The sequence below is a fragment of the Anser brachyrhynchus genome (assembly GCF_964034855.1).
Source record: "Anser brachyrhynchus genome assembly, chromosome: Z".
Lineage (NCBI taxonomy): Eukaryota > Metazoa > Chordata > Aves > Anseriformes > Anatidae > Anser > Anser brachyrhynchus.
In genome coordinates, this window is record NC_137697.1 from 26,705,511 (window position 1) to 26,730,780 (window position 25,270).

The window sequence follows — 25,270 nt, forward strand, 5'->3', positions numbered from 1 at the left end:
TCTAAGGGCTGAGTCCAGTCACATGACATTGAACAAGGCTCCATCCCAGGTCCTGAGGTTGGGTCACAACAACCTGATGCAGCATTATAGGTTTGGGGAAGAGTGGCTGGAAAGCTGCCTGGTAGAAAAGAATCTGGTGGTACTGGCCAATAGAGGGTTGAACATGAGCCAGCAAAGTGCCCAGGTAGCCAAGAAGGCCACATCAGAAGTAACATAGCCAGCAGGACTAGGAAAGTGATTACATAAAAGGGTAGGCTGCATGGGTGAGACTGCACCTCAAGTACTGTGTTCAGTTTTGGGCCCTTCACCACAAGAGGTTCTACTGAGCTGTTTTTTTTTGTCTGTGCAAGCAGAGAAGAGCAACAAAAATGGCAAAGGGACTGGAAGACAAGTCCCCCTGTACTTGGCTCTGGTAAGGTTGCACCTCGAGTACTGTGTTCAGTTTTTTTTTTTTTTTTTTTTTTTTTTTTGTTTTCCAGTACAGTTTGGGCTCCTCACTACAAGAAGGACATTGAGGTGCTAGGGCAAGTCCAGAGAAGGGCTACGAAGCTGGTGAGGGGTCTGGAGAACAAGTCTTATGAGGAGCGGCTGAGGGAGCTGGGGTTGTTCAGCCTGGAGAAGAGGAGGCTCAGGGGCGACCTTATTGCTCTCTACAGGTACCTTAAAGGAGGCTGTGGCAAGGTGGGGATTGGTCTGTTCTCCCAGGTGCCATGTCCCGTGAACGCGTGCAGGATTTCTTGCTCCACCTGGACCCATACAAGTCCATGGGTCCAGATGGGATTCATCCCAGGGTGCTTAAAGAGCTGGCTGAGGTCATCACGGGACCTCTCTCAGTTGTTTTTCAACGAACTTGGGAATCTAGAGAGGTCCCAGAGACTGGAAGCTGGCAAATGTTGTGCCAGTTTTCAAGAAGGGTAAGAAAGAAGACCCTAGCAATTACAGGCCTGTCAGTCTCACGTCAGTGCCTGGTAAAATTATGGAGAAGATGATCCTTGAAGTTATTGAAGCACACCTGAGGGACAATGCAGTCATTGGTCCCAGCCAACATGGGTTCATGAGGGGTAGGTCTTGCTTAACAAATCTGATTTCCTTTTAGGATAAGATCACCCATCTAGTCGATCAAGGGAAACCAGCTGATGTGATCTTTTTGGACTTCAGCAAAGCTTTTGACATGGTTTCCCATATGATCCTACTGGACAAAATGTCCAGCATACAACTAAGCAAAAACAGCATACAATGGGTGAGCAATTGGCTGATGGGCAGGGCTCAAAGGATTGTGGTAAATGGGGCCACATCAGGCTGGCAGATGGTCACTAGTGGGGTCCCTCAAGGCTCCATTTTAGGGCCAGTCCTCTTCAATGTTTTTATAAACGATTTGGATGTAGGACTAGAAGGTGTTCTGAGAAAATTTGCCGATGACACCAAACTTGGAGGAATTGTGGACTCAGATGACGGTGGAAAAGCCTTACAGAGAGATCTGGACAGATTGGAGAGCTGGGCGATCACCAATCACATGAAGTTTAACAAGAGCAAGTGCCGGGTCCTGCACCTGGGATGGGGCAACCCTGGCTATACGTACAGACTGGGTGATGAGACACTGGAGAGCAGCCACACAGAGAGGGATCTTGGGGTTGTGTTTGACAGCAAGTTGAATATGAGCCAGCAGTGTGCCCTGGTAGCCAGGAGGGCCAACCGTATCCTGGGGTGCATCAAGCATGGCATTGCTAGTCGGTCGAGGGAAGTGATTGTCCCGCTCTACTCTGCGCTGGTGCGGCCTCACCTCGAGTACTGTGTGCAGTTCTGGGCACCACAGTACAAAAAGGACATTAAACTGTTGGAGAGTGTCCAGAGGGGGGCAATGAAGACGGTGAAGGGCCTAGAGGTGAAGACATGAGGAGTGGCTGAGGTCACTTGGCCTGTTCAGCCTGGAGAAGAGGAGGCTGAGGGGAGACCACATCGCAGTTTACAACTTCCTCGCGAGGGGGAGTGGAGAGGCAGGCGCTGACCTATTCTCCATAATCACCAGTGATAGGACCCGTGGGAACGGTGTTAAGCTGGGGCAGGGGAGGTTCAGGCTGGACATCAGGAAGAGGTTCTTCACCGAGAGGTTGGTTGCACACTGGAACAGGCTCCCCAGTGAAGTAGTCACTGCACCAAGCCTGTCTGAATTTAAGAAGAGATTGGACTGTGCACTTAGTCACATGGTCTAAACTTTTGGGTAGACCTGTGCGGTGCCAGGAGTTGGACTTGATGACCCTTATGGGTCCCTTCCAACTCGGGATATTCTATGATTCTATGATAGGATGAGGGGAAATGGGCTAAAGTTGCACCAGGGGAGATTTAGGTTGGATATTAGGAAAAAATTCTTTACTGAAAGGGTTGTTAGGCATTGGAATGGGCTGCCCAGGGAAATGGTTGAGTCCCTGGAGGTATTTTAAAGACCTTTAGATGTAGAGCTTAGTGATATGGTTTACCAGAGGACGGAGGACTTGTTAGAGTTAGGTCAGAGGTTAGACTAGGTGATCTTGGAGGTTTCTTCTAACTTAAATGATTCTGAGATTCTGTGACAAGTGTTATGAGGAGCAGTTGAAGGACATGGGGCTATTTAGCCCAGAGAAGAAGAGGCTGAGGGGGCAGACCTCATTGCTCTCTACAACTACTAGAATGCAGGTAGTATTGAGGAGGGTGGTGGTCCCCTTTCTCAGGGGACAAGTGATTGGATGTGAAGAAATGGCTCTCACATTTCAACAGTGGAGGTTTAGATTGGACATTAGGAAAAGTTTCTTCACAGAGGGGGTGATTAAGCATTGGAATGAGCTGTCAAGTGAAGTGTTAGAGTACTTGTCCCTGGAGGTATTTAAGAGATGTGTCAATGTGGTGCTAATGGACATGGTTTAGTGATGGGACTTGGGAGCTCAGCTTGATGGTTGGACTTGATGATCTTGAAGGTCTTTTCCAACCTAAATAATTCTAAGATTCTATGACCATCGCTTAAGATTCTCCCATCCTCATTTCTTTGCTCAACTTTTGGTTTTTTCCCCTTAGAAGCATTTTTCTTCTTATATTTCAAGATTCAGAGTCCTCAAGTTCACTATGTCCAAAAGATTCAAGCTTTGGCTCCTGCATTCTGAACTAAGTCAAAAAAGCTGCACTTTATAAGAGCAAATAACACAAAACCTGTCAAAAGAGCTTTCAGTTCTTTTCTCTAAAAATGAAAAACCACCCCACAAACAACACTGATCCAAGAAACATCTAGAATGAGGAACATTTTGCTCTCTATCAGTGAAAGGTTGAAATTAGAAAGCTTGTGATTTCTTAAATACAATACGAACAACCAAAGAAACTCAAATATTACAGGGAAAAAAAAAAAAAAGCATGAAAGGATACTTTAGGGGCATACACACTCTCTTTTTGGTTTGCCAGTTCCTGAGATATCCCCCAAAATTTCTAGAGTTCTTTAGCTGGGTTTCTAAATATCTAAATCCCCTGTAATTGAATATGTGTCACACATTCCAAAGTGAGTTGAAAGGATTTACTGTGTGTTTGCATATGCTGTGCATTGCAGCATGGCAGTGCTTTATGAAAACCATCTTGGGAAATAGATGGTGACTCAAATTACCAGTTCTCACAACTTGCATTACCTCTAGAGGAGACTAGAATTCTGCACCATCTCTATATCTGGTTAAGTGTCCATCTTTCTTTGAGATTTTGCACATCAATCTTACTATTTTATATTTTACTCCATACTTGAACCAGTGAAAAATATATTTTCTTGAGCACAATAACATGATGAAAAGGGAAGTGACATTTAATTAATTTATTCTGATCCCTAAATCTGATTGTTTAGATTTAAATCTGACTGGTAAAAGACCTTCCCAAAATTATTTTCTTCCTTCACTAGGACTTCAGGGTGGTATCATTGTTTCAATGTCAGAGAATACTGTACTGGTCACTGGCCAATCCAGCTCACTTTGCCAAGATATCAATTCCAGAAAGACAGGAAATTAAACCGCAACTTAGGAAAAAGGTGTTTTTTGTTTTTTTTTTTTTAACTGTGAAAGGGTAGTTGAACGATGGATCAGACTGTTCAAAGAGTTTCCATCCTTAGAGATACTGAAACTTACCTGAACCCTAAGAAACCTGCTGTAGCTGACCATGTTCTGAGCAGGGGTGAGAACAGACAATCTCCAGATGTGGCTCTGTGGTTCTGTGAGTCTATGAGCATTTTTGCATACAGTACATTAATCACCTGCAGTAATGCTGGATATTATATTGCAGCTGTATCCAATGAGAACAAAAGGTATTTTTGAAATACCTTTTTACAAAAAGTAATTATATACCTATTTACAAAAGTAATTTCCCCCTCTATTACTGTAAAGTACTAAGCTGCAATGAACTTTTGGCTTTATTCTGATACATAATCAAAAAATCTTTCTATGCCATATCTTTGCTTTGAGCTTTGAAGAAGAGTAAATGTAGAGGCAACAACCTTTGTATAAACTGACCAATAAATTATAAAGGGTTCACTCAGGCATTTCTAGTCTTTGGGCAACTTAAATTTGCTTCACACCAACCCAGGCAAATTATCCACGTTTTCTGCAATAACATAAGCTTTAAATGAGGGCAAGACTTCTCCCCTTAAAATGATTCTTTTAGAAACTGCAGTCATCTTTTCTCTCTGACTGAAACTAAAATGTAAAAGCAGTATTGTAAATCATGATATAAAAAATTCTTTTTTTTTTTTTTTTTTTTCATAAAGGCTTCTACTGACAAAGGGAATTAAACACAGTCCATCATTATTTCAGTTACTACCCTTTGCACTTCAAAAACTATGGTAATTTCCCGGGCATCTTCTTCACATTGCCACATCCCTTGACCTTATTTTCTCTATTTCAGTATTTTTCACACATGCTGTCATGGATTAGGCAGATGTTCTTTGACCTTTATTTTCCTCTCTACCAATCATATCTGTTGCAGTTATGCCCCTATACATTCCAGAAATGTATTTTGAGAAATTCCTGTAGACACAGAAATTTCTCATTTTCTTACTTCTTACTGGAACTTTTTTTTTTTCTTTTTTCAAACCAGTCCAAGTTTTATAGACACAATAATTCCCTCCAACATAGTTCATACAAAAAATAATTTTGGCTGTTGTCTCAAAAGTGTTAAACATCCCTGCTATCTTGCCCAATTATTGCTGATCTACAGACATAAAGTTATCAAGCTCTGGTTGTCTACATCCAGACTGCATGATCTATGAAAAAATATTCTATTACATATTCCTTGTTTTTCAGAAATATAAGATTCCTGTAAGGCCCTTAAAAACAAAAGCTTGCTCTGTTTCTGTCTCATTTTAGAATGGAGGATAGTTATGGTTCACTTTGTGTTCTCATTGAGGTGGAAAAATAGTTCTTACTCAGATTTCTAATATTGGTTATATTGAATTTTAGTAATTCTCCAGTTACATAGTTGATTTCTTTATAAAATTTTAGATTCTGTTGATTTTTACAAAACCTATTGAGAATGAACTTGCTAAGCAGTTTATCATTAGAAGAAGCTGATTTGACTTTAAAAAATTCTACCAGTTTCTTTAGTGTTGCTTTCCTTTATGATTTAGATGCCTTATGACACTGACACATTAGAAAGACCTAGCTATAATTAAAAAAAAAAAAAAAGGAAAAACACACACACACACACACACACAAAACAAATGTAACAAACAAACAAAAACTTGTTTAATCTAATTAAAATGGTAATATTATGACTATTTTGTCATTTTGTCAACAGAAAAATTCTGAAATTATCTCCATGGGAATGTCTTCTCTAGATCAAATACAGCATCTCCATTATATATAGTGTTATTCCTGCACTGACCCATTGTTGCGTATCACTCTTGTCTCCCTGCTAAACTCTGAAATAAATTGTACAGATACGCTTACAAAATCTTATATTCTTATTTACTTTATCCCTTCATTCAGTTTAGTGAAACAATTCAGATTTGTCAACGTGTCACTTTATACTCCCTTCCGAATATCATGTCTTATGGTCACCCTGTCTTAACTAGTAGAAAATAGTTAAGGGACTGGGACCCACTAATAAAAAAGGAATGTTTGAATCCTAATTCATTTTTTTTCATTGTAATCTCTTAATAGGGATTTTTGTATGAATTTGCTTAAATGTGTCTAAATTACTCATCACAACAACATATGAAAAACTGTCTTCTTCAAACCTAAATCCAGAAGAGAAAGGTACCTTGATAACCTTTCCCACCACTTTTTTACCTGTCTTGTGTCCCTGCAAGGTTTAATCACTACAAATTCAATGTAATGTTATAAAAGGCAGGATTATTTAACCATGAGTGGGTAGTGTACTATTGTGAATGTTAGAACATAATGCTATTACCTTGACTGATAACAGTTTAGATTGGTCCCTTGTAATTACAGAGTCAACTTATTTTAGCAGAGTTGACCATTGATTGGTAAAACTGCAATCATAATTTCTCAGAATGAATTTCCTAGAATGGTGCAGTTTACCAATTTTCAGCTTAGAGCTGAAAACAGAAAAATAAATAAATACATATGGAAATTTGACTGAACAGTTCTAGTACAAGTAGTAAATAACAGTTGGAAAATGTCCCCTATTTTCTATTCATGACATTCTCTTCACACTACCTGTGAATGAATTCTACCTGCTCATTTGTGCAATATGCTTATAATTTTTCAGCAGAAGAATTGAAGTTTTTTATTATAGTTCTATAAATGCAATCAATATTTCCAGAAACATTTACATATCTGCTTTATATGCCATTGTTTTGCAAAAAGTAGAAGTTTTACTTTTAATACTCCAAAATAATCAGAAGAAAGTAGTATTTCACTTTTAGTATGTCTCAAATGACCAATTTTTGAAGTGACAGACTGGCACAAATAGAAGGTTCACTGCTGTCTAATTAATTAGATTGGCTGGGAGAGTAGGCATTAATAGAAACCTTCAGGACAATGTAATATCTGCAAACAGCAAAATGTCTCCTATGTTTCTGCCTGATTGCAACCCTAAAAAACATTCTTATAAATATATATATCTGTTTGGAATCCAAAGCTAAGGTTGCCTCTGGACTAGGTTCTTTTTTTTTTTTTTTTCCTCCCACTGTTGAACACAGAGTTTCACTTTCCAAAACCTGAAGACAACTCTTTATACACAATTTCAGAGGCATTTGGCTCCATACACTTAGGGCAGAAAAAGCGTACAGGGTAGCAGAATTTAAATATTTATAAGCAGCTGATAGCATCATAGCCATTAGTTTTAGAATACATACTCCATTTATGGAAATAACCCATAATGCACCCTTCCACCTACCAAAGACAGGGTCACAGGACCTTTATACTATTTCCAAATTACTCTTTATCAATATGTTTCAAAAATGTATAAGGCACAAACTCTAAATATTAAATCAACTTTGTGGTTTTTATTCAGTATTGACCCCTTTGAACTCATTTACACTGTAAAAGGCTGCTATGTATAAATTAACGTATCATACAGTTTTCATTTTGTACATTGCAAGGCTAAGGAAAGTCCTTTGAGTAATATCAAAACTACATCTGTGTCACGCACAGTGAAAGAAGTGTAAGTGAATTTTGATCAGATTGCAAGATTAGTAGAAAACAGCCACTGATATTTCTTTAATCTCTCAGTCCACGGCTTCAAACTCAAAAAGATATACTGACAAATTAAGGCCAACTGTCAAAAATGAAAATTCAGATTACTTGAGTGGAGATGAAAATCATGTTTAACATCAGGCTGAATGTAAACCCTAATGTATTACTATTACACTTCTAAAAATAAGTTCTAAAAAATCAAATATGTGAATCTGTACATATTTATATCCAAGAACATTTTCTTCACAAACATATGCAAAATGGAAAAAAAAACAAAAAAACACACACAACATTTAAATGCAGAAATGGTAGTAGAGTGACTTCAGGAGAAAAATATACTCACATAGCTGTAATTATTGGAAGCTTTTAGTCAGAAATCTACTAAAATATCTGCAGTGGTCTGGGAACCATTAATAAACACAACAATACCCTGACACAATCACAGTTACAATTGTAGTACAAATAATGTAGCGTGGAACAGCCCTATAAAATGGTCAACATATCAGAAAGCTATACATATGGTAAGAACACTAAAAGGTAAACTTACCTTTTATAAAGAAGTATAGCTATAACTATACAGATGATAAACACCACTGCAAGAACTGGTCCTACAACCCAGATCAAGCCTTCTTCCTCATCTGTAATTGGTTGAGGATCGAGATCCATTGACACAACAGGATCAGAATATGGGCTGGTTGCATACATGGTCTATACAAATAAAATAAATCTTGCTTAACAACATATGAGATGCATTTAAAATAATAGGTATTCCAGATCTAAAATAAATATATACAAAGTAATGATGCAATGAACAAAGCAACAAAAAACTGCTATTTTTCTTCAAGCTAGGTGGTTCATAAACTTGCAAACTGAATGGTGAAAGATAGGAAAAAAACTGCTACAATAAAAAACACTTTGTATATAGCCTCTGCCTTTGGAGCAACCAGAAAAAAATGCTACAGAGGGATACTAGTTTGAGCACTTACTACCTGTTCTCCAATAAACTGGATTTTGCTTTTAACTTCTGTTTACCCCAAAAGTGTTCTGTATAGCCCAAAAGTGTCTAGTATCTCTGTTTTTGAACCTTTCTGATGCAGCACATTCAGAATTCTCCATCTCACAGCCACTGTCTAAAAGCAAGTGAAGAACTTATGATTTATATTAGAGATTCCAGGAAGCACTTATTTTCTTTACAAATAAAATTATGTATCCAAAAGTATAAAATTTGAAGCTACTTCCTCATAGTGTATAATTAAGTAAACTCTGTTGACATCAGAAAGCAATTGTAAGATTGCATATTGGAAGCATTTGACTAGAATTCAAATTATTGGTGCAATAGTTTCAAGTGGATGAGCAAGCAAATGTACCTGTCAGGTTTAGGAACCAATTAGAAAGATACCATATTATACCAAACTGCATGTTCAAATATTAATGTGTATTGCAACAGTTCTCTCTCTCTCTCTCTCTCTCTCTCTTACTAGATTACATGCAGTTAGATTAACTCGAGCATAAAGGGACATCAGAACAAGATGAATTACATGAAGAGAGATGACAACTCATTATTTTGCTCACCTCAGGAATTTTCCTTGAATTATTTTCTTACTTTCTAACAATTCACCAATGAAGTTGTTAGGAAATTACTGTACCTAAAGAGAGTTACTGTGTATGTCTCCAATTCAACTAATCTTTCCAAGAATCCTGCATGTCCAACACCACTATTCAATGGCAGTCTTAAGGCAACAAAGGAACTCTTTTTCAAAGACATTGAGAAAGATACTGCTGTGCAGTTCATGCCTCAGAACCTGTGCCAATGATCTCAAACAGCAGCGAATGTAATTTGCAAAGGATCACAGCACAGCTAATAAAAGGTGATTCTTAGCTTTCAGTTACACACAGAACTAACACATCAAGGTGCATACAGCATAGGTGAGTTCAAGGACTTAGCTGGAAATCAGCCAAGAAACACTTTAGAGATGCTTAAAAAAACTTGTGTTTGGAAAGTGGACTAAAAACTGAAGATATGTTTTGATGATTGTGAAAAGGTAATTTGGGGTCTAAAAAATAGTTACTAACTTACAGATTCTGAGTGCTCCATTACAGCCAAGACAAAGAAGACATATTCTTGACCACTTTGCAGTTGCTTATTCTCAAAGCCACCATAATGCTTCTTATCCCCCAATGTGAATTCCGTGGGAAGAACTTCAAAGTGAGCTGCAATATATGGCTTTAGTTCAACTTCCCTCCCAAAACGAATGCTTCTGCGTTTCCTAGCTATCTCCTTAAGCAGCTTTACAAGCAAGAGAAGGGAAAAAAGAGAGAGAAAGCAAGAACAATAAGCAGTTTTAAGGTAACTTATTGACAATCCAAGGAGAAAATGTAACACGATGGATATATCACTAAATCAGTTCTTGCAAAATCTTTCTTGCCATCCTTGTTAAGATACAATGTAGTAATTGTACTGCCCATACTATAAGCACAGGACAACTAAATTAATTTTCAGTGTCTGATATTGTTTTGGGGGTAACTAAATGAATAAATAAATAAATAAAATATAATAAGGTAATATATTTTCTCTGAAGAGAGGTATATGTATATTTTCTCTTTATATATATATATGTGTATATATACATACATATGAAGTCAATCAATAATATTTTCTCTCTCCATATGAATATGAAAGGTACTTTCTTATTTCCCAGTTCAATACAATGAAACTTATTAAGTCATATGCTGTGATTATTTAAAAACCTCAAATAAAAAACACAAAGTTGAAAAATATCCCAATTATTGAAAAATAATGTATAATACCCGTTTTTATCTTTTTCTGTTAATTCTGAAATGCATACTAATAAGTGTCAACTAGCAGTTGAAGTACTTGAAGAAGTAAATCATAAATAAACATATGCTGATACCTTTTATTTAATAACAATATGCAGAAATCTCTCTCTAACAGTTGTCATGAAGATCATCAAGCACTTTGGAAATAGTAAATTTCTAAAAATCTCAGTAAAAGGTTGTTTTCCAATTTACTTCACAAACAGTAAGTGGAGTGCAGTTTGGGGGGATGATAGGTAAACATATCCTCTATTCCAAATCTGAAAATGACTGTCATTTCATTTATCAATAAATAAATAAAAGTATCCATGAACCCTAAGATCTCTTTTCTACTGCTAGACTAGGAAATTTTATCTACCACCTTACCATACATAGTTATACTTCAAATTTTACACATTTATTCTGACTTTCAAAGCGTATTTTTTCTTTGTATTGCTAAACATTTCTTCTGATTAACAAGGGTAAAATGTACATTAGCATACTTACAATGAGTTTAAATGCTAGGCTCAAACTTGCAAAGCATATACTAATTAATGAAAGAACTGCAGCTATAATTCATTGATGAACTGCAGGTATAATTCATTGATGAATTGCTTATTAAATCAGACAAATGCTTATTCAATACCCTTTATCACTTAAGATATACTGGCATACGACAAATATTAATCTGATTTTACAATTTGCCTGAAATTTTCCTGGGTGATTAGTGATCAGACTTCTAAGACTTCTAAGGGTGCTCTACTGCTTTTCACTTATGAAACTTATGCAGTGTCCTGCAGACTCAGGCTGTAATCATACAGTTTTCCAAGGTCATAGTTGTTTTAGTTTTTTCAGCACACAAACAGTCATAATGAAATAATAATACGCATTTCTTTGTTAGGAGGAGGAGACAAATCTCCATCACTAGTTCAGAGGTCAATAAAAAAGAGATTAAAATGTAATTTCCACTGTATATTTTTATTTTAAGGAATATGCTTAGTCAGGGAAGCTCTCTCTTGCCTCTTTTCAGTCTTAGGGCCTAGCTTAGCTAGCTTCTTCCCTTCCCCACATGGGATCTTGTGTTTTTCAATTACCCAATTAATAATTTTGATGTAGATAAAACAATCTACTATACACTTTGCTATTAAAATAGAAGCTTTTAATGCTGATTTCTTTATCATTCCTTCTCATTGTTTCAAACATGGGCTATAGACAGACATGGAAGTAATCTGTACTTGAATTCAGCCTTCCTCAATTGAGGGCATTTAGATGACTCTATGCAGTCAGCTACATTCCAGCTTTAATGCTGTGTCTGTTCTCTGTTGCAGAGATTTTCCACCCATCTAACTTTGTCAAATCCCTTGCTCCAACACAAAAACTTGTACACTGAAATGGATCCCCTGAGCAAAAAAAAAGAACTTGCCAAAATTTGAGGTTAGAAATCATTATTCATCACTGAAGGTCTCTATTACAATCAACGGTCCATACTTCTCCTTCACTCAAACAGTTTCATTAGCAGCTAGAGTAAATGAATGGTAAAAAAGCAATGGCTGAAGAAAACTGTAATATTAAGAAGATTTTCATTTAGTTGTTTTATTGAAGGTGTCTCTCTCTATCTGTAGGTAGCTTTCTACACCATGGATAAAGTTACTGATAGCAGAATGTGAGACAGATACCAATGAAGATTCTTCCAGGTTGCCACAGCCCTTAAAAATATACTTGTATGAAGAATCTTTCAGAAAGAAGGATGAGCACAAACTACCCTGAAGTCTGCTGAAACACAAGGGTATATGTTCAGAAAAGAATGATGTGTTATTAATACTAACAGGAAGTCAGTAGCTGTAAGGACTGTTGTAGGAAGGGATGTACATGGCTTGAATCATCCCTGAAGATAACAAGTGTTATTTCAATTTAGGGGTATACTATCCCCTGGAATTTAAAGTCATTTGTGTGGCTACCTCAGAAAAATTCTTTATCTCATATTTCCAGATCACACCATATTTACAGCTTAGGTTTTAAATAACTCATTGTAAAATATCAGAATACTATGAGAATACTTCAACGAAAATTAGATTGAGATGGAAAGGAGAAGAAAAACATTTTATTTTATTTATTTATTGCCTTTTTATTAGTAATAAAAAGTACATATATTTAACAGATAGGCAATGCTTAAGTACACTGTTACCATGGGCAAAATGATCAGAAAGTGAATTTTGGCTATGAATGTTAAAAGCTAATTAGCTTGTGTCAAACAAAATGTGTGTAACTGGCAAATTTTTCAAAGGTGGTTATTCATCACCTCAGGCCAGATAAACTTAGGTGTGTTTGTGTGGAGATAAAAAATTCATCTGTGACATTGATTATACATGACTGAATAGACCTCAAGTGAACCTGTGACCTCATTCATATTTTATATATATATGAGATTGTTGCCAAATATCATTACTTGCACATATATCCCCAGTGGTACTTTATATCAGAACTTCACTGAAATTATTAAATCATTTTAGGACTTAACATGCAAGCTTATATTCAGTTTTTATTGCTTACAAATTTAAAGTAATCCTACTTGGTAATCTGTCTGCAGTTCATAATATTTTGTTTATATTTCATTCATTCGCATGACACTTATTCAAAGACATGAAGTGAAATTTTGAGTTAATAAAAAAGGATCGTATCTCAAATAGTTATTTTCAGATGCACAATACCTAATACATTTTCTCCTCTTTTAAGATTCTGCATTTCTCTTAGTTTCTTTCAAGAATTAAGATTCAAGGAAACCAGGAAGATTAAGTACGTGCAGTAAGGGTGGACTTTTTGACGAGTCAGTTATGCACTGGAGCTCACACTCCAGAATTGTGTTTTCAGCTAAGATTTTTCTTCAGGTGATCTAACCAAAGCATTTGAATTACACTTTGGAAAAATCTGCTGCCCAACCCTTTCTGTCACTAGCCAGATATCTGAGATTGTACTAAAACCACCACACACGAGGATCTTCAGTTGATCCTTGGGAATTAGTTTGCTCAGACAGTTGTGTGGTTGTTTTTTTTTGTGTGTGTGTGTGTTTGTTTTTGTTTGTTTTGTTTATTTACTTTCTTTTCCTTCTGAATTTATTTATTGGGCCAATGCTTTCACGTGTTTGTTGTCTCTGATTAAAATGTGTCACTAGAATAAGGTAGGTGTAAAAAACTCCTGCAACAACTGCTTTGGGGGAGAATGTTTGGAGTAATAACTATTACTCCAAGAAGGAAGAAGTGGAAGAAATCCACTGAGTTTTTAATTTTGTTTTTAATATCAGAATATGTTGTCATGCACTGCGATAGGCTCCCCAGGGATGTAGTCATGGCACCAAGCCTATTGGAGTTTAAGAAGTATTTGGACTGTGCTTAGTCACATGGTCTAAACTTTTGGGTAGACCTGTGTGGTGCCAAGAGTTGGACTTGATGATCCTTGTGGGTCCCTTCCAACTTGGGTTATTCTATGATTCTATATTTCTATATGTCTTCTATCAAGCAGGGAGGAATAACCAGAAATCAACAGATAGAACTTGCTTCTGCTATAGTCCATTTGACTTGAAGTTCGATACATTAGTGTTCCAACTGGTAAAGTCACTAAGATGAGGTCTTGTGAGATGCCCCCAGGTGTACTGTGTTCAGCTCTGAGGTCGAAAGCGTAAAAGAAACTTAGTCCTATTAGAGTGGGTCCAGGGCCACAAGGATGATCAGAGGGCTGGAGCACCTCTCCAATGAAGATAGGCTGAGAGAGTTGGGGTTGTTCTGCCTGAAGAAGAGAAGGCTCCAGGGAGACTTCATTGCAGCCTTACAATACTTAAAGACAGCCTACAGGAAAGCTGGAGAGGGACTCTATCACCATGCTTTAGGGAGCGTAGTGATAGGACAAGGTGTAAAGGTTTTAAAGTAAAAGAGATCAGTTTAGATATTAATCAGATCTAATCTGATTAGATCAGGTATTCAGAAGAAATTCTTTACTCAGAGTCTGGTGAAGCACTGGAACCATTTGCCCAGAGAAGCTTTGGATGCCCCATCCCTGGAAGTGTTTAAGGCCAGGTTAGATGGGACTTGGAGCAACCTGATCTAGTGGGAGGTGTCCAGTCCCATGGCAGACGGGTTGAAACCAGATTATCTTTAAGGTTCCTTCCAATTTAAACCATTCTATGATTCTATGATTTTCTAAAACAGGAAGAACAGTCTTTTAAGCAACAGAAACTAAGTGAGCGAGCATGAAATACAGCCACTGAGTGCTTTTGATTTTTTTCCCTACTAAGTAGTTACAGTATGAATTGGGGCAATTGCGAAAGATATATCAAGGGCTTTTTTTCTTTATCAGAAATAATTTTCATTTTCCAGTCAATGCATATCTTATTTCTTCCACCATTAATTCTACAATGTGGTCTCAATTATATCAGTTAGAGTGGGAAACAACCCATCCTGACCCAAATATTTCTGAAATAATAAATGCTCTTTATCAAAATATCTTACAGATTAATGCACCACAACTTGCAGGATGATTAAAATGACCCTTTGCTATAGGAATCAGAAACACAGACCCATATAATTTAATTGACAACCAGTTCAATGTCATCTGGCACCTATAGTTAATCTGTTAATGCTGCTGAATGTGACTAGTCTTTGAATTTTAGAAGTTGGTGGTATATTAAATCAGTTTTCCATTACTGTATGCATCTTGACAGCTGAGTTTACTGTTTAACTGTATTTTATGTCATTCAGGACTACAGTTATAAGCTGATGGCATTCACAATCCAACTGTTTTAAAAGGAAGATGTTAATGGATCAACACTGCATTTGAATCAAATTGGATGACAACGTAGATGAAATTGGTGAAGAGGTAACACAGGATCCAATGAAACAGCCAATGGTGATAAGAACCATGTAGTCCTTCAAGCAATTCCTTTTATGTCTTCTGATTGAGAATTCTCTTATTGCTATATATTTTCTTCTTTGACTTTTCTAATCAGGAAAAAGACTAAAGACTGACACATATTTTTCACGGTTACTGAAACAAATCTGTTCGTATTTCAAAAGCTTTCTACAACAGTGTTGGTTTGGTGAATACATATTTATTTGCCTTACATTTTGGTGCAAATATTGAAACTAATATCCAATGGGTCAATGGGAAGAGGGAAAAAGAGCTGTGTCATTGCTTGCAGATAATCATCACTGCAGTGATTTTATCTTGGGAAGCATATTGAGGACTATCTACTTACCACAGAATGATAGGTTGAAATGGACTTTCAAGATCATCAAGTCCAACCATCAAGCTGAGCTCCCAAGTCCCATCACTAAACCACATCCCTTAATGCCACATCGACACATCTCTTAGATACCCCCAGGGGCAGGTACTCTACCACTTCCCTTGGCACCTCATTCCAATGCTTAATCATCCCCTCTGTGAAGAAATTCTTCCTAATGTCAAATCTAAACCTCCACTGTTGAAATGTGAGAGTCATTTCCTCACATCTACTCACTTGTCACCTGAGAAAAAGAGACTGCCACCCTACAAACTGGTACCTCCATTGAGATAGCTGTAGAGAGCAATAAGGAGCCTTGTTGAATGTCATGTGACATTGGATTGGCCTTGCTAATTATGACTGAGGCAAGAAAGATATTAAGTGGCATTGCCTTATCCTCGTCTTTCATCACTACCTTATCCCTCACATCCAATAGAGGATGGAGATTCTCCTTCAGCCTCTTTTTGCTGTTGATGTATTTATGAAAGCATTTTTATTGTCATTTGCTACACTAGCCAAATTGATTTCCAACTGGGCTTTGGCTCCTCTAATCTTCTCCCTGCACAATTTGACAACAACTCTAGAGTCCTTCTGAGTTTCTTGCCCCTTCTTCCAGAGCTCATAATCTATCTTTTTCTTCCAGAATTCCTGACTATGTACTTGGTGAAGCACCTCTGTAACATAAACGTCCTGAATCCATCAAAAGAAGGAAGAACAGATAGAACCCAGTCAAAATATCATTTATCTAGGAGTAAAAAAACAAACAAACAAAAAAAAACCCTGACTTTCATGTCCTCTGTTCGAAGTGCAGAAATACTGTATGTACAAATTACCACGGTATCCAAATGGGATTGAAAATCCTAGCCAGATGCAGCAACACTACATTTTTTGTGACAGGCTTTCATATGGGACTCTGAAAAGAACTTTACAATGATAAATACTAATATTATTCCAAATTTATAGATTGAGGGAAGTTAGAGTGAGACACGTTGTCATTCAGTAAAATAGAAGACTGGACTGCATTCTGACTCTAAACTTCCTGGATTGCTTATAGTATCAGTAACGGTAAACTCATTACTAGTATTATTGGGCTTGCCACTGAGATGAAAATACTTCCACTCTGTAAAGAAATGTAATTTATAGTGTCAAATAATGACACACTATTGTACTTTCCTACTTCGTTCATTTATTTCTGAACACACACTCTCAGTAGAAAGGAGAATAGTGTAAAAGTTATCATCATCAGCATTACTGTATGTGAGAACCAGGTAAAGACACCACAAGAAGGTCAAATGTTAAATTGCACTGCAGATTGCAATTTGAAATTTGCTACAGGTTTAGCAAACAGCCCACTAATGAACCAGACCTTTATTAGAGTTCACATAATTGGTGATTAAGCTTTTGCTGACAAGTCATTTCACCCCCTGCACTTTTGCATTACGTTTTACAATAGGAAAAGAATAAAATATTAATGCTAAAAAAGATCAGACACTGTGTGCTTTATGGCAACTTTATGTCTGTAATGTCCTCTAATTTAAGTAATTTGAACTTTGTTTCAGTCCCCATAGGCTAATTCAAATATAAATATAAGAATATCCTGACAACCAAAACTACTTTAGCTGGTGAGTTAAACACATATTACTAATAAGATTGTTTCCTTAGTAAAGGAGAGAAAGACAATGAAAACATATAGTACCTCATCTAGTTCCATTTCATCTGGACTTTCCCATGGCTTGATAAATTTTCCACGAGACCTCTTCAAAGGCACAATAACTATGTAATACCCTCTGCAAAGGAAACAGTAGGACAAAATTGAAGGTGAAGGAAAAGGAAAGAAGGAACAGATAAATTAATGGACTATGTGTTTGTTCAGAGAGGCTCAATAGACCTGTGATGTGTTGAGAAAAAAGTTTTGTGCATTGTATGTCATTGCAGTCTCCCAAACATGGTTGTAAAGATTCACATTCTTTAAACAGTGCAAAATATTTGTCAAAAAATGGCACTAATTACCTGCCTTTTCATGTAAACACATAAATATGTATAGGAAAAAATAATTACTATTTTTCAAAAAGCCTGCATGGTTGACTGAAACTTATTATTTCATTTGAAATACAAAAGGTATTGGACACTTGTGCCCTGCCACCAACAAATTGGGGAAAAAAAATCACAAATAAAACCAACCAACCAAAGAAAAACTAACAACAACAAAAAAATCAACCCAAATCCCTAAATTGAAACATATTACCATATATTTAAAGCTCAATTATCATTCTACCTTCCCAGACTTTCATGTATAATAAGAATGGTAGGGTAACATATCATGCTTGTTGATGCCAATACTATTACAAACAGAAAATAAAGAAGACATATCATACATTCCAGCTGCGTTCTCTTTACTTTTGAGCATCATTCACTATCAGCTTTTCCTACTTTTTTTTTTTTTTTTTTTGTATTTTGTTCACAGTCATAGTCACATGCTCTCTTTACAGCTAGGACTTGTAAGTTACATATACCCTAAATTTTCCTCACAAATATTTTTCTAAAAATATCTTGTCCCTGTTCTCCCGGCTCCCTGCCCCCACTGTTACTGTTACTTGTTACTATTTCCAGTAACAGGCTAATTAAGAAGGTTTGTCTCTGACTCTCCATTACGGAAGATAATTTTATTGTCTCATGGACCATCTTCTTTCCTTTCAGTGTGCCATTTCTTACAGCCAGTTCACCTTCTTCTGTAATGTCTATTCATTTTACCCACTAAACACTGTTGACAAAAACTTTATTAGTTAATGAAGGAGTCTAAAGGAAAGGAACTTGCCTTACAATTCATCAAAAACTAACTCAGTTTAAACAAACTTAATACACGGTCTTTGTCCCATACCAGTGCATGGCACTGATCCATTTTAATGGTCTGTTCTTAATTAAAGCTACTTCCTCTAACAGAAATGCAACAAAAATCTGGATTTGTAACTGTTGTATTAAATGCTTAAATTCCTAACACTTAATAATGTTTAGGAATTAGAGAAATTTCTTTGTGGTTGAGCTCCAACAGGAGGTGCTGGAATTGGGAAATGTAGAGCACAGATTTGTAACTGCTGTACAATGACACTATTGCCAAGATTTAAGCAAAATCTGAAACAGGTATTCTTTATATTAGCAATATGATAAATAATCTTTAACAGTCGTGTTCTTATTCTATAAGAGTAAGTCTGGTTGAGCCCAGATTTTAAAGTTGAGTACATATTTAAAAAAAAAATATTTGGGCTTTTATTTATTTATTTTTCTTAAATGTTACACATTTTTGTGATAGTTTTATAAAACAAAACAAGACTAAAGTATCCATAATAAAATAAATTCTTGTTTTCAGAACAACCATCTGTTCTTTCAAATATATAGTATTTTTCCCGAACATGTATTGGAGTTAAAAATATATTTCTCTTTTTCTCTGAAAGAGATGTTAAAGCATCTTAAGTCAGCCAGAGCTGCAGAAAGCTGCCAAACTTTCTCCTACTGTGAACTCCAAGACAAACATAAAGGATATAAATAAACAAATCAATACAAGACTTTTTAAAAAAAAAGTTATATTAGGATACAAATTAGAATATTAAAATTTCTTTAATACAGTAAAACTCAAGTGACGTAAATTCTTCTCTGTTGACTGTGTTCCCCCGTTCCAATGCTCCCCCTCCCCCCGTCCCCCCAGGGTCGAGGTTCTGAATTTTGACTTGATGATGAGATTCAAAAAATCCTTTCTGGGATCTCTCCCTACTAGGAAGCCCTCTGTCACCTGTCACCTCCACAGATGGTCTGCCTGCTCCAAAATCAGGGTACCAAAGGTTTAGATTCCCTCTTCAACAGTTTTCTCTATTCCCTTTCCCCAAAACCATTATTTATGAAGCTGAAAAGAAATAAACAAACAAAATTTTCAGAAGTGATAGACACACAATCTAAATAGTAGTTTAGGAGCAGATTTATTAGACTTGGTGGCTGAAGGAATGTTTTGCTAAACATCATCAAATCTGAAGAAAGTTTAGTTGATGACATTTTGAAACACTTTGAACTGAAATGTCTTGTTCTAATAAATGGCTGCTGTTATTTGGTTATTGCCAGTAGGTCACAGCTGCAGTATGCAGCTATTTTACACTAACTTTGGATGGTGGGAGTGAAAGCTACAAAAATATGACAATGTAGAAGCCATAGGTCTGTTAATACTGAGTATTTTCTGTAAATCAGAGTGTCTTTTAGCAATCACTTATACTTGAAATATTTACATATATTTAAATGTTATCTGAAGACTGTAACTGTAGAAACCAGAACAGAAGATCTAAAAAATAAAACTGCACTATTTGTAATTTAAAATTTAGTCAAATAATTACTTGTCCTGATTTTCATAGGTGCAAACTGTCTTTCAGCCAGAGCAACCTAGATTTCTCCTAATTCTTGCCAAAACCAGAGGAAGGAAAAAGCAGTCCAATCGGTCAGCTCTACTGTAAATGTAGTGAAAGAAAACACATGTCAGGGGAATTGTATTTATAGTCGTATCTCTCCCTTGATGTATTTCCAAGGGAGAAACTGTTAACTTCCTGAACTATCTTCATTTCCAATTAGTGTTAATACAAAACCAGATAACTGAGCAGCTACACCTGGCCATAGACCCCTATAACACTTTATCCAAATTAGTCACCTCATAGAAAACAAAATTCTGTTCCAAAATCAACCCATACAAGCAATCAGACAGATTAGACTTCCTTCTACAACACTATCCTTTCCTCTACCACAAAACATGAAAACACTTCCAACATAAAAGGGAGGGTTTCACTCTACAGTGGTCCCATTGCATAATTTTAACTTAAAATTCCATGTCTTCATTTCGTTTAGTTTCAAAGGGATTTACAGTATATTAATGTTTGCCTAGAAGGCAAAAACTTATTCTTTTAACTTGCTTAAACATATCTTTAGTTTGACTACACACTTTTTGTTTTTCAGGTTGATAGGAATTCATACAAAAAACATTTGATAATTGGCTCTGATATATCTTTCAGACATTGAAGATGTCTGCTGGATGAACTGCATAGCAGTCTTTTTTTCTCTCTCTCTCTTTTTTTTTTTTTTTTAAAGCTAACATAGTGTTCTTACATTTTTATCAATCAAGGAACATCCAGCATGTAAATGTTACTTTCACACTCTTTCACACTTCCTTCATGCAGGCCTCCCACTCATAACTTTGATCATCCGCTAAGATTTTCAGCACATACAGGGTATTTTAAAGCTGAAAGCATAAGTACATCAACAGCAAGCTGAAAAATGAAACAGTTCCCATATATATACAGTGCTGCAAATTGCAAAGACAGTGAAATTCTGTTATTTCTAGCTAATTCCAGAAAATGTAGCATCTCTTACAAAAGACGTTTTATTATTTGCTTTATATTTATTTTTAAGTGTTAAGTGTTAAGTATTTTTAAGTTAAGGGTTTTGTTCTTGGTGGTGGTGTTTTTTTTTTTTTTTTGGTTGTTGTTATTGTTGTTGTTTGTTTTTTGTTATGATGAGGGCAATGAGAGAACAGAGGGCTTTCTTGCATATTGCTTGATCTACTGAAACTACAAAGGCCAAAGTCTTACATAAAACTGTTTTTATCCAAGACTTTGCAAAGATGGAACAGATTCAGAGAAAGACGAACTATCCTTTAAATATAAAACTTGCTTTTCATTAACTTAAAATACTTTAGAAAAATAAAGAAATAAATTACTGACTTATGACACCAGCAAAAGAGATCCATTTTACCAAGCATATTCTGAGCTCTGCTCTAATTTTTACTCTGTACCACCATAAAACACTGAAATAATGAAAATTACTTCTATCACCTTTAAAGGATTACTAAGGTTCTTCTAAAATTACCCTCAATCGCATTAGTATTTACCTATAATCCATCCGAGCAAACCATTAACTGTTTCACCTTCAGTATAATTAGTAACATTGAAAGATTCCCAAAGAATAGTACTTCATAGTAAGATACATACAATCACCAGCATATAACATACTCATAGAGGAAGAACAAAAAACTGTCACCATAATTATTGCACACAATTGTTCTTCCTCTACATGACTATAGATCTTACCTATTCCAAAATATATCAGGTATCTAAACATGATAGTATTTTCTTTTCAGTATGTAATTGTGTTGGTATGCTCACTTCCAGTGCCAGATCAATCTTTCTATTGTTTGTTTTTCTGTGTCAAGCCATATCTTATCTCCTTAGGAAATATATATAGGAGGAGATGCTACATATTTGTAAAATTGACAATAGAATCCCATTGATTTAATGCATCTTTGTTGCTGTCACCAAGTGTCTTTCAGTTTTTCACATTACATAAAAGGAAGGGCATTGGCTGTTCTTTTTCCACTGCCATCTCCTGCTATTGTCTAACCAGCTACTCGGCATGTTTTTCTCTGTGAACACTACCTCATAAATTTTTTTTGACTCATTCCATCTTCAGTCTTCCTTATCTGCATTTTTTACTGACCACATCTTATTCAGTCTAATGATAATGGCTGCATTTTTCAGTTTTTCATCCTTTTAAAGTCATTCATTTCATGACCTCACCTGCCTCAAAATCCTGTCAGTAATGAAAAAGGGGAACAACTTTCTAAAAAGACAACAATAAAAATCCACCAGGGAGATGGCAAGTTGAATACCCAACGATTTTTAATGACTCACTCATTTTCTTCCCCATTTCCTTTACATTACACATGGGAACTTTATAGACCAACAAGAACCACTATAGGCAGAGCAATAACACTTATTGATTATATTATGCTTCATGTTTTCTTGGCAAAACTTTATTGTTTGTCCTTTCTAATCCCTGCTCTAAAGAGGGATTATTTCTGCTATGTCTCCACAGCACCTTTTCCCCCAAAATGTAAGTAACCTCTAGTCAACTCTCTTCCCTTCATTTATTTATTTATTTATTTGTTTATTAATTAAACTGGGACCAGTGGAGAAGACCTGAGATTTTTTTTTTATTAAAAAGAAAAAAAAAAAACACACAAAAAAACAACCAACCAAAAAACCTTCATAATAAATTTATTTGAAATAATTTACATGCAATAATAGTTCTTTAAAGTTCAGTATAATTCTGGAATAACCGAGACTTAGTATGTCATGTTGCTGCAGCTGGAAAATTATCCATTGACAGGCTATCCATTCTTCAGGAGGATACATCTTTCAAAATAAAACTGGTTTCCTTAATCCTTCTTGGTTTACTATCTTGGTTTACTATCTTGGATTAACAAAGAAAAGCAAGGGTTCTCTAAGAACCAACTAGAAGCCGAAGGACAATCTGTGGCGTAATGGACCACACTGACACCAGGGTTCTTTTAGGCTCAGTAACTCCTACTACTTTATTGATGACATAACTTCAGCTCTCTCTTACCGGGGGCCTAACTTCATCTCTCATACTGAGGGCATAACTTCATTATCCTTGTTGCATTCCCATATTGAGGACAGGCTCCCTTCTTATACCATTCACCCCACAGCAGTACTTTTCCACTAACTATTCATTGGTCAAAAAACTTTGCCTGGCAACCACAAATACCCAGCAACTTCCATGCCTTAATGGCTGGAGAAGAAGCAACCGAGATGGCAAGGCATCTCCTGAATCACCCTTCTTTTTTCCCTCTAAACTCTTTACATTTCTGATGGCCTCATCGTTAAGAGTCTGATGTTATCACCAACCATGGAGCTTGTCGACCTCCATGGCAACACTCCCACAACAACCTTTAGCCATATATTTCCAACCAGAGTTTACTACGTCCTTTGCTGAGTAACAAACTTTTATACATTGTTAGTCCAAATACTACTACAGAATACTGTATTCTGTGTTGTTTTGAGGAATAAAGCCCTGGTCCACCACTACAGGTTCAGGTTCTATTAGGAGAATAGTAAGAATGATCATCTTTCTGGAGATAAATGCAATGTCATTCACTCACTCACTTTATATTCTCATTTGATGGTACTTCTGGAAGTTCCACAGTTATCATGCCATCTAAGTTGGTCTTTCCGATGAAGACTGGCTTAGTACGAAGCACGTCTGGTGCAGTCTTTGCTGTCACTCTGTGCTGAAGACCTCCAGCACTATTTCCTCTGTTTGTCAGCACAAATGAATACGATGTCTCTGGCTTCAAGTTAGTGATCAGCTTTTGAGTAGCACGTCCATCAACCTCCACCACCATTTTGCCATCATCATAAAGGATCTAAGTTAATATAGAAATCAAATGTGTTTTTTGTTAACAGGGAAGACAACTGATATCATCACACTGAATTCAGGAATGAGTCTAGCTATAAATTTAAAAAGAAAATTTTGGGCATTTTAGGCTGTAAGATACTACTAAATTCATTACTACAATTAAACTGCTTGTTATGGGCAGAAAAAAAAACAACCACTCTATATTAATTCAAAGTAGAGCAAGCACTCCTGAAATCCAATTTCACTTATTCAAATTCAGTAGCTTTGCTTGAACGCATAATTTATATCAAGGCAAACTTGTCCTTAAAGTTACCTTGATTTATTCCATTCATACTCGATATTCAGAAAGGTTTTTGCAATATTTATTTTATAAAATATTGCTCTTTCCTGGCTACTGCCAGAGATGAAAAAGGTGATGGAGAGTCACACAGAAGTCACACAGAAGTAATGACAGGTCAGACTGCAATTTACATTGAGTCTCTTTATCTGGCTAATGCTATAGTTAGTGGAATAGAAGAGTTATACTCCAAAAGTGTGTTATTGAAAATGTGAGGAGATGAAGAACACAGCACACAGTTAATAGTTACTACAGAAAAGAGTAACAATAAAAATAAAATTACCTTTTTCACTATCTAGTCTAAAATATAGTAGCAACGAACTACAGATTAGCAACGTGTTCATACCATGAATAACAACCACTATCAGACTGACTTGGAAATACTGCCATGACAACAGGAATTGCCAAAGGACTGAATTTAGCAGCTTGGGTCAATATTGCTGTTTAGTTTGCATTCTTAAAAACAGCAATACCAAAAAAGCTACATGTTCAATAAGCTACTTAGCCAGCTGAATGTCATCCTCTAGTTTCTCTCTAACAAACAGAAAGCAACTTACTTTGAAAGGCAAGGCTGAATTGTAGTTTTCTGGAATTTCCCAAGACAGCAAAACAGAAGTCTTCATTACTGCTTTAACATGAAAATTTTTTGCAAACACTGCTGAAAAAAAGGAAATGTATATAAACAACATCATGTAGTTTAGATTTTCCATGGCTACCTGGGAGTTTTAGCTTTCCATTTAGGCCAAAGAAACAACATTAATTAAATTCTCCTACCTGTTTGCTCATACTTAAATGCAACGTTCTAACTCACTCTTGCTCTTATCTAGTGACAACCCAACATTTAAGTTCTCCTTACCTGAACAAATTGTGAAGATGTTAGCCAGAACTTTCTTGGCAAGGGACAACTGAATTCTAAGGCATCCAAAACATATTAAGATTTACATACTTTACCTTGTG

The 25,270-nt window shown here is 36.1% G+C and overlaps 1 protein-coding gene across 7 annotated transcripts in view; it reads right to left on the reverse strand.

Annotated features, from left to right (window-relative positions):
- The window catches only part of PTPRD (protein tyrosine phosphatase receptor type D), a 410,278-nt gene that overhangs the window by 102,993 nt on the left and 282,015 nt on the right, over positions 1 to 25,270 (reverse strand). For 4 of the 7 annotated variants that reach the window (XM_080574819.1, XM_080574818.1, XM_080574821.1 and 1 more), the window contains 5 exons: positions 24,871 to 24,968; positions 23,724 to 23,983; positions 17,432 to 17,522; positions 9,730 to 9,939; positions 8,200 to 8,360 (listed from right to left, as the gene is read on the reverse strand). In XM_080574819.1, coding sequence (XP_080430945.1) covers positions 8,200 to 8,360; positions 9,730 to 9,939; positions 17,432 to 17,522; positions 23,724 to 23,983; positions 24,871 to 24,968 — 820 coding nt within the window. Of the gene's footprint in view, positions 1 to 8,199; positions 8,361 to 9,729; positions 9,940 to 17,431; positions 17,523 to 23,723; positions 23,984 to 24,870; positions 24,972 to 25,270 lie in introns of all 7 variants that reach the window. The other 3 variants (XR_013943869.1, XR_013943870.1, XM_080574817.1) reach the window with 1 other exon arrangement.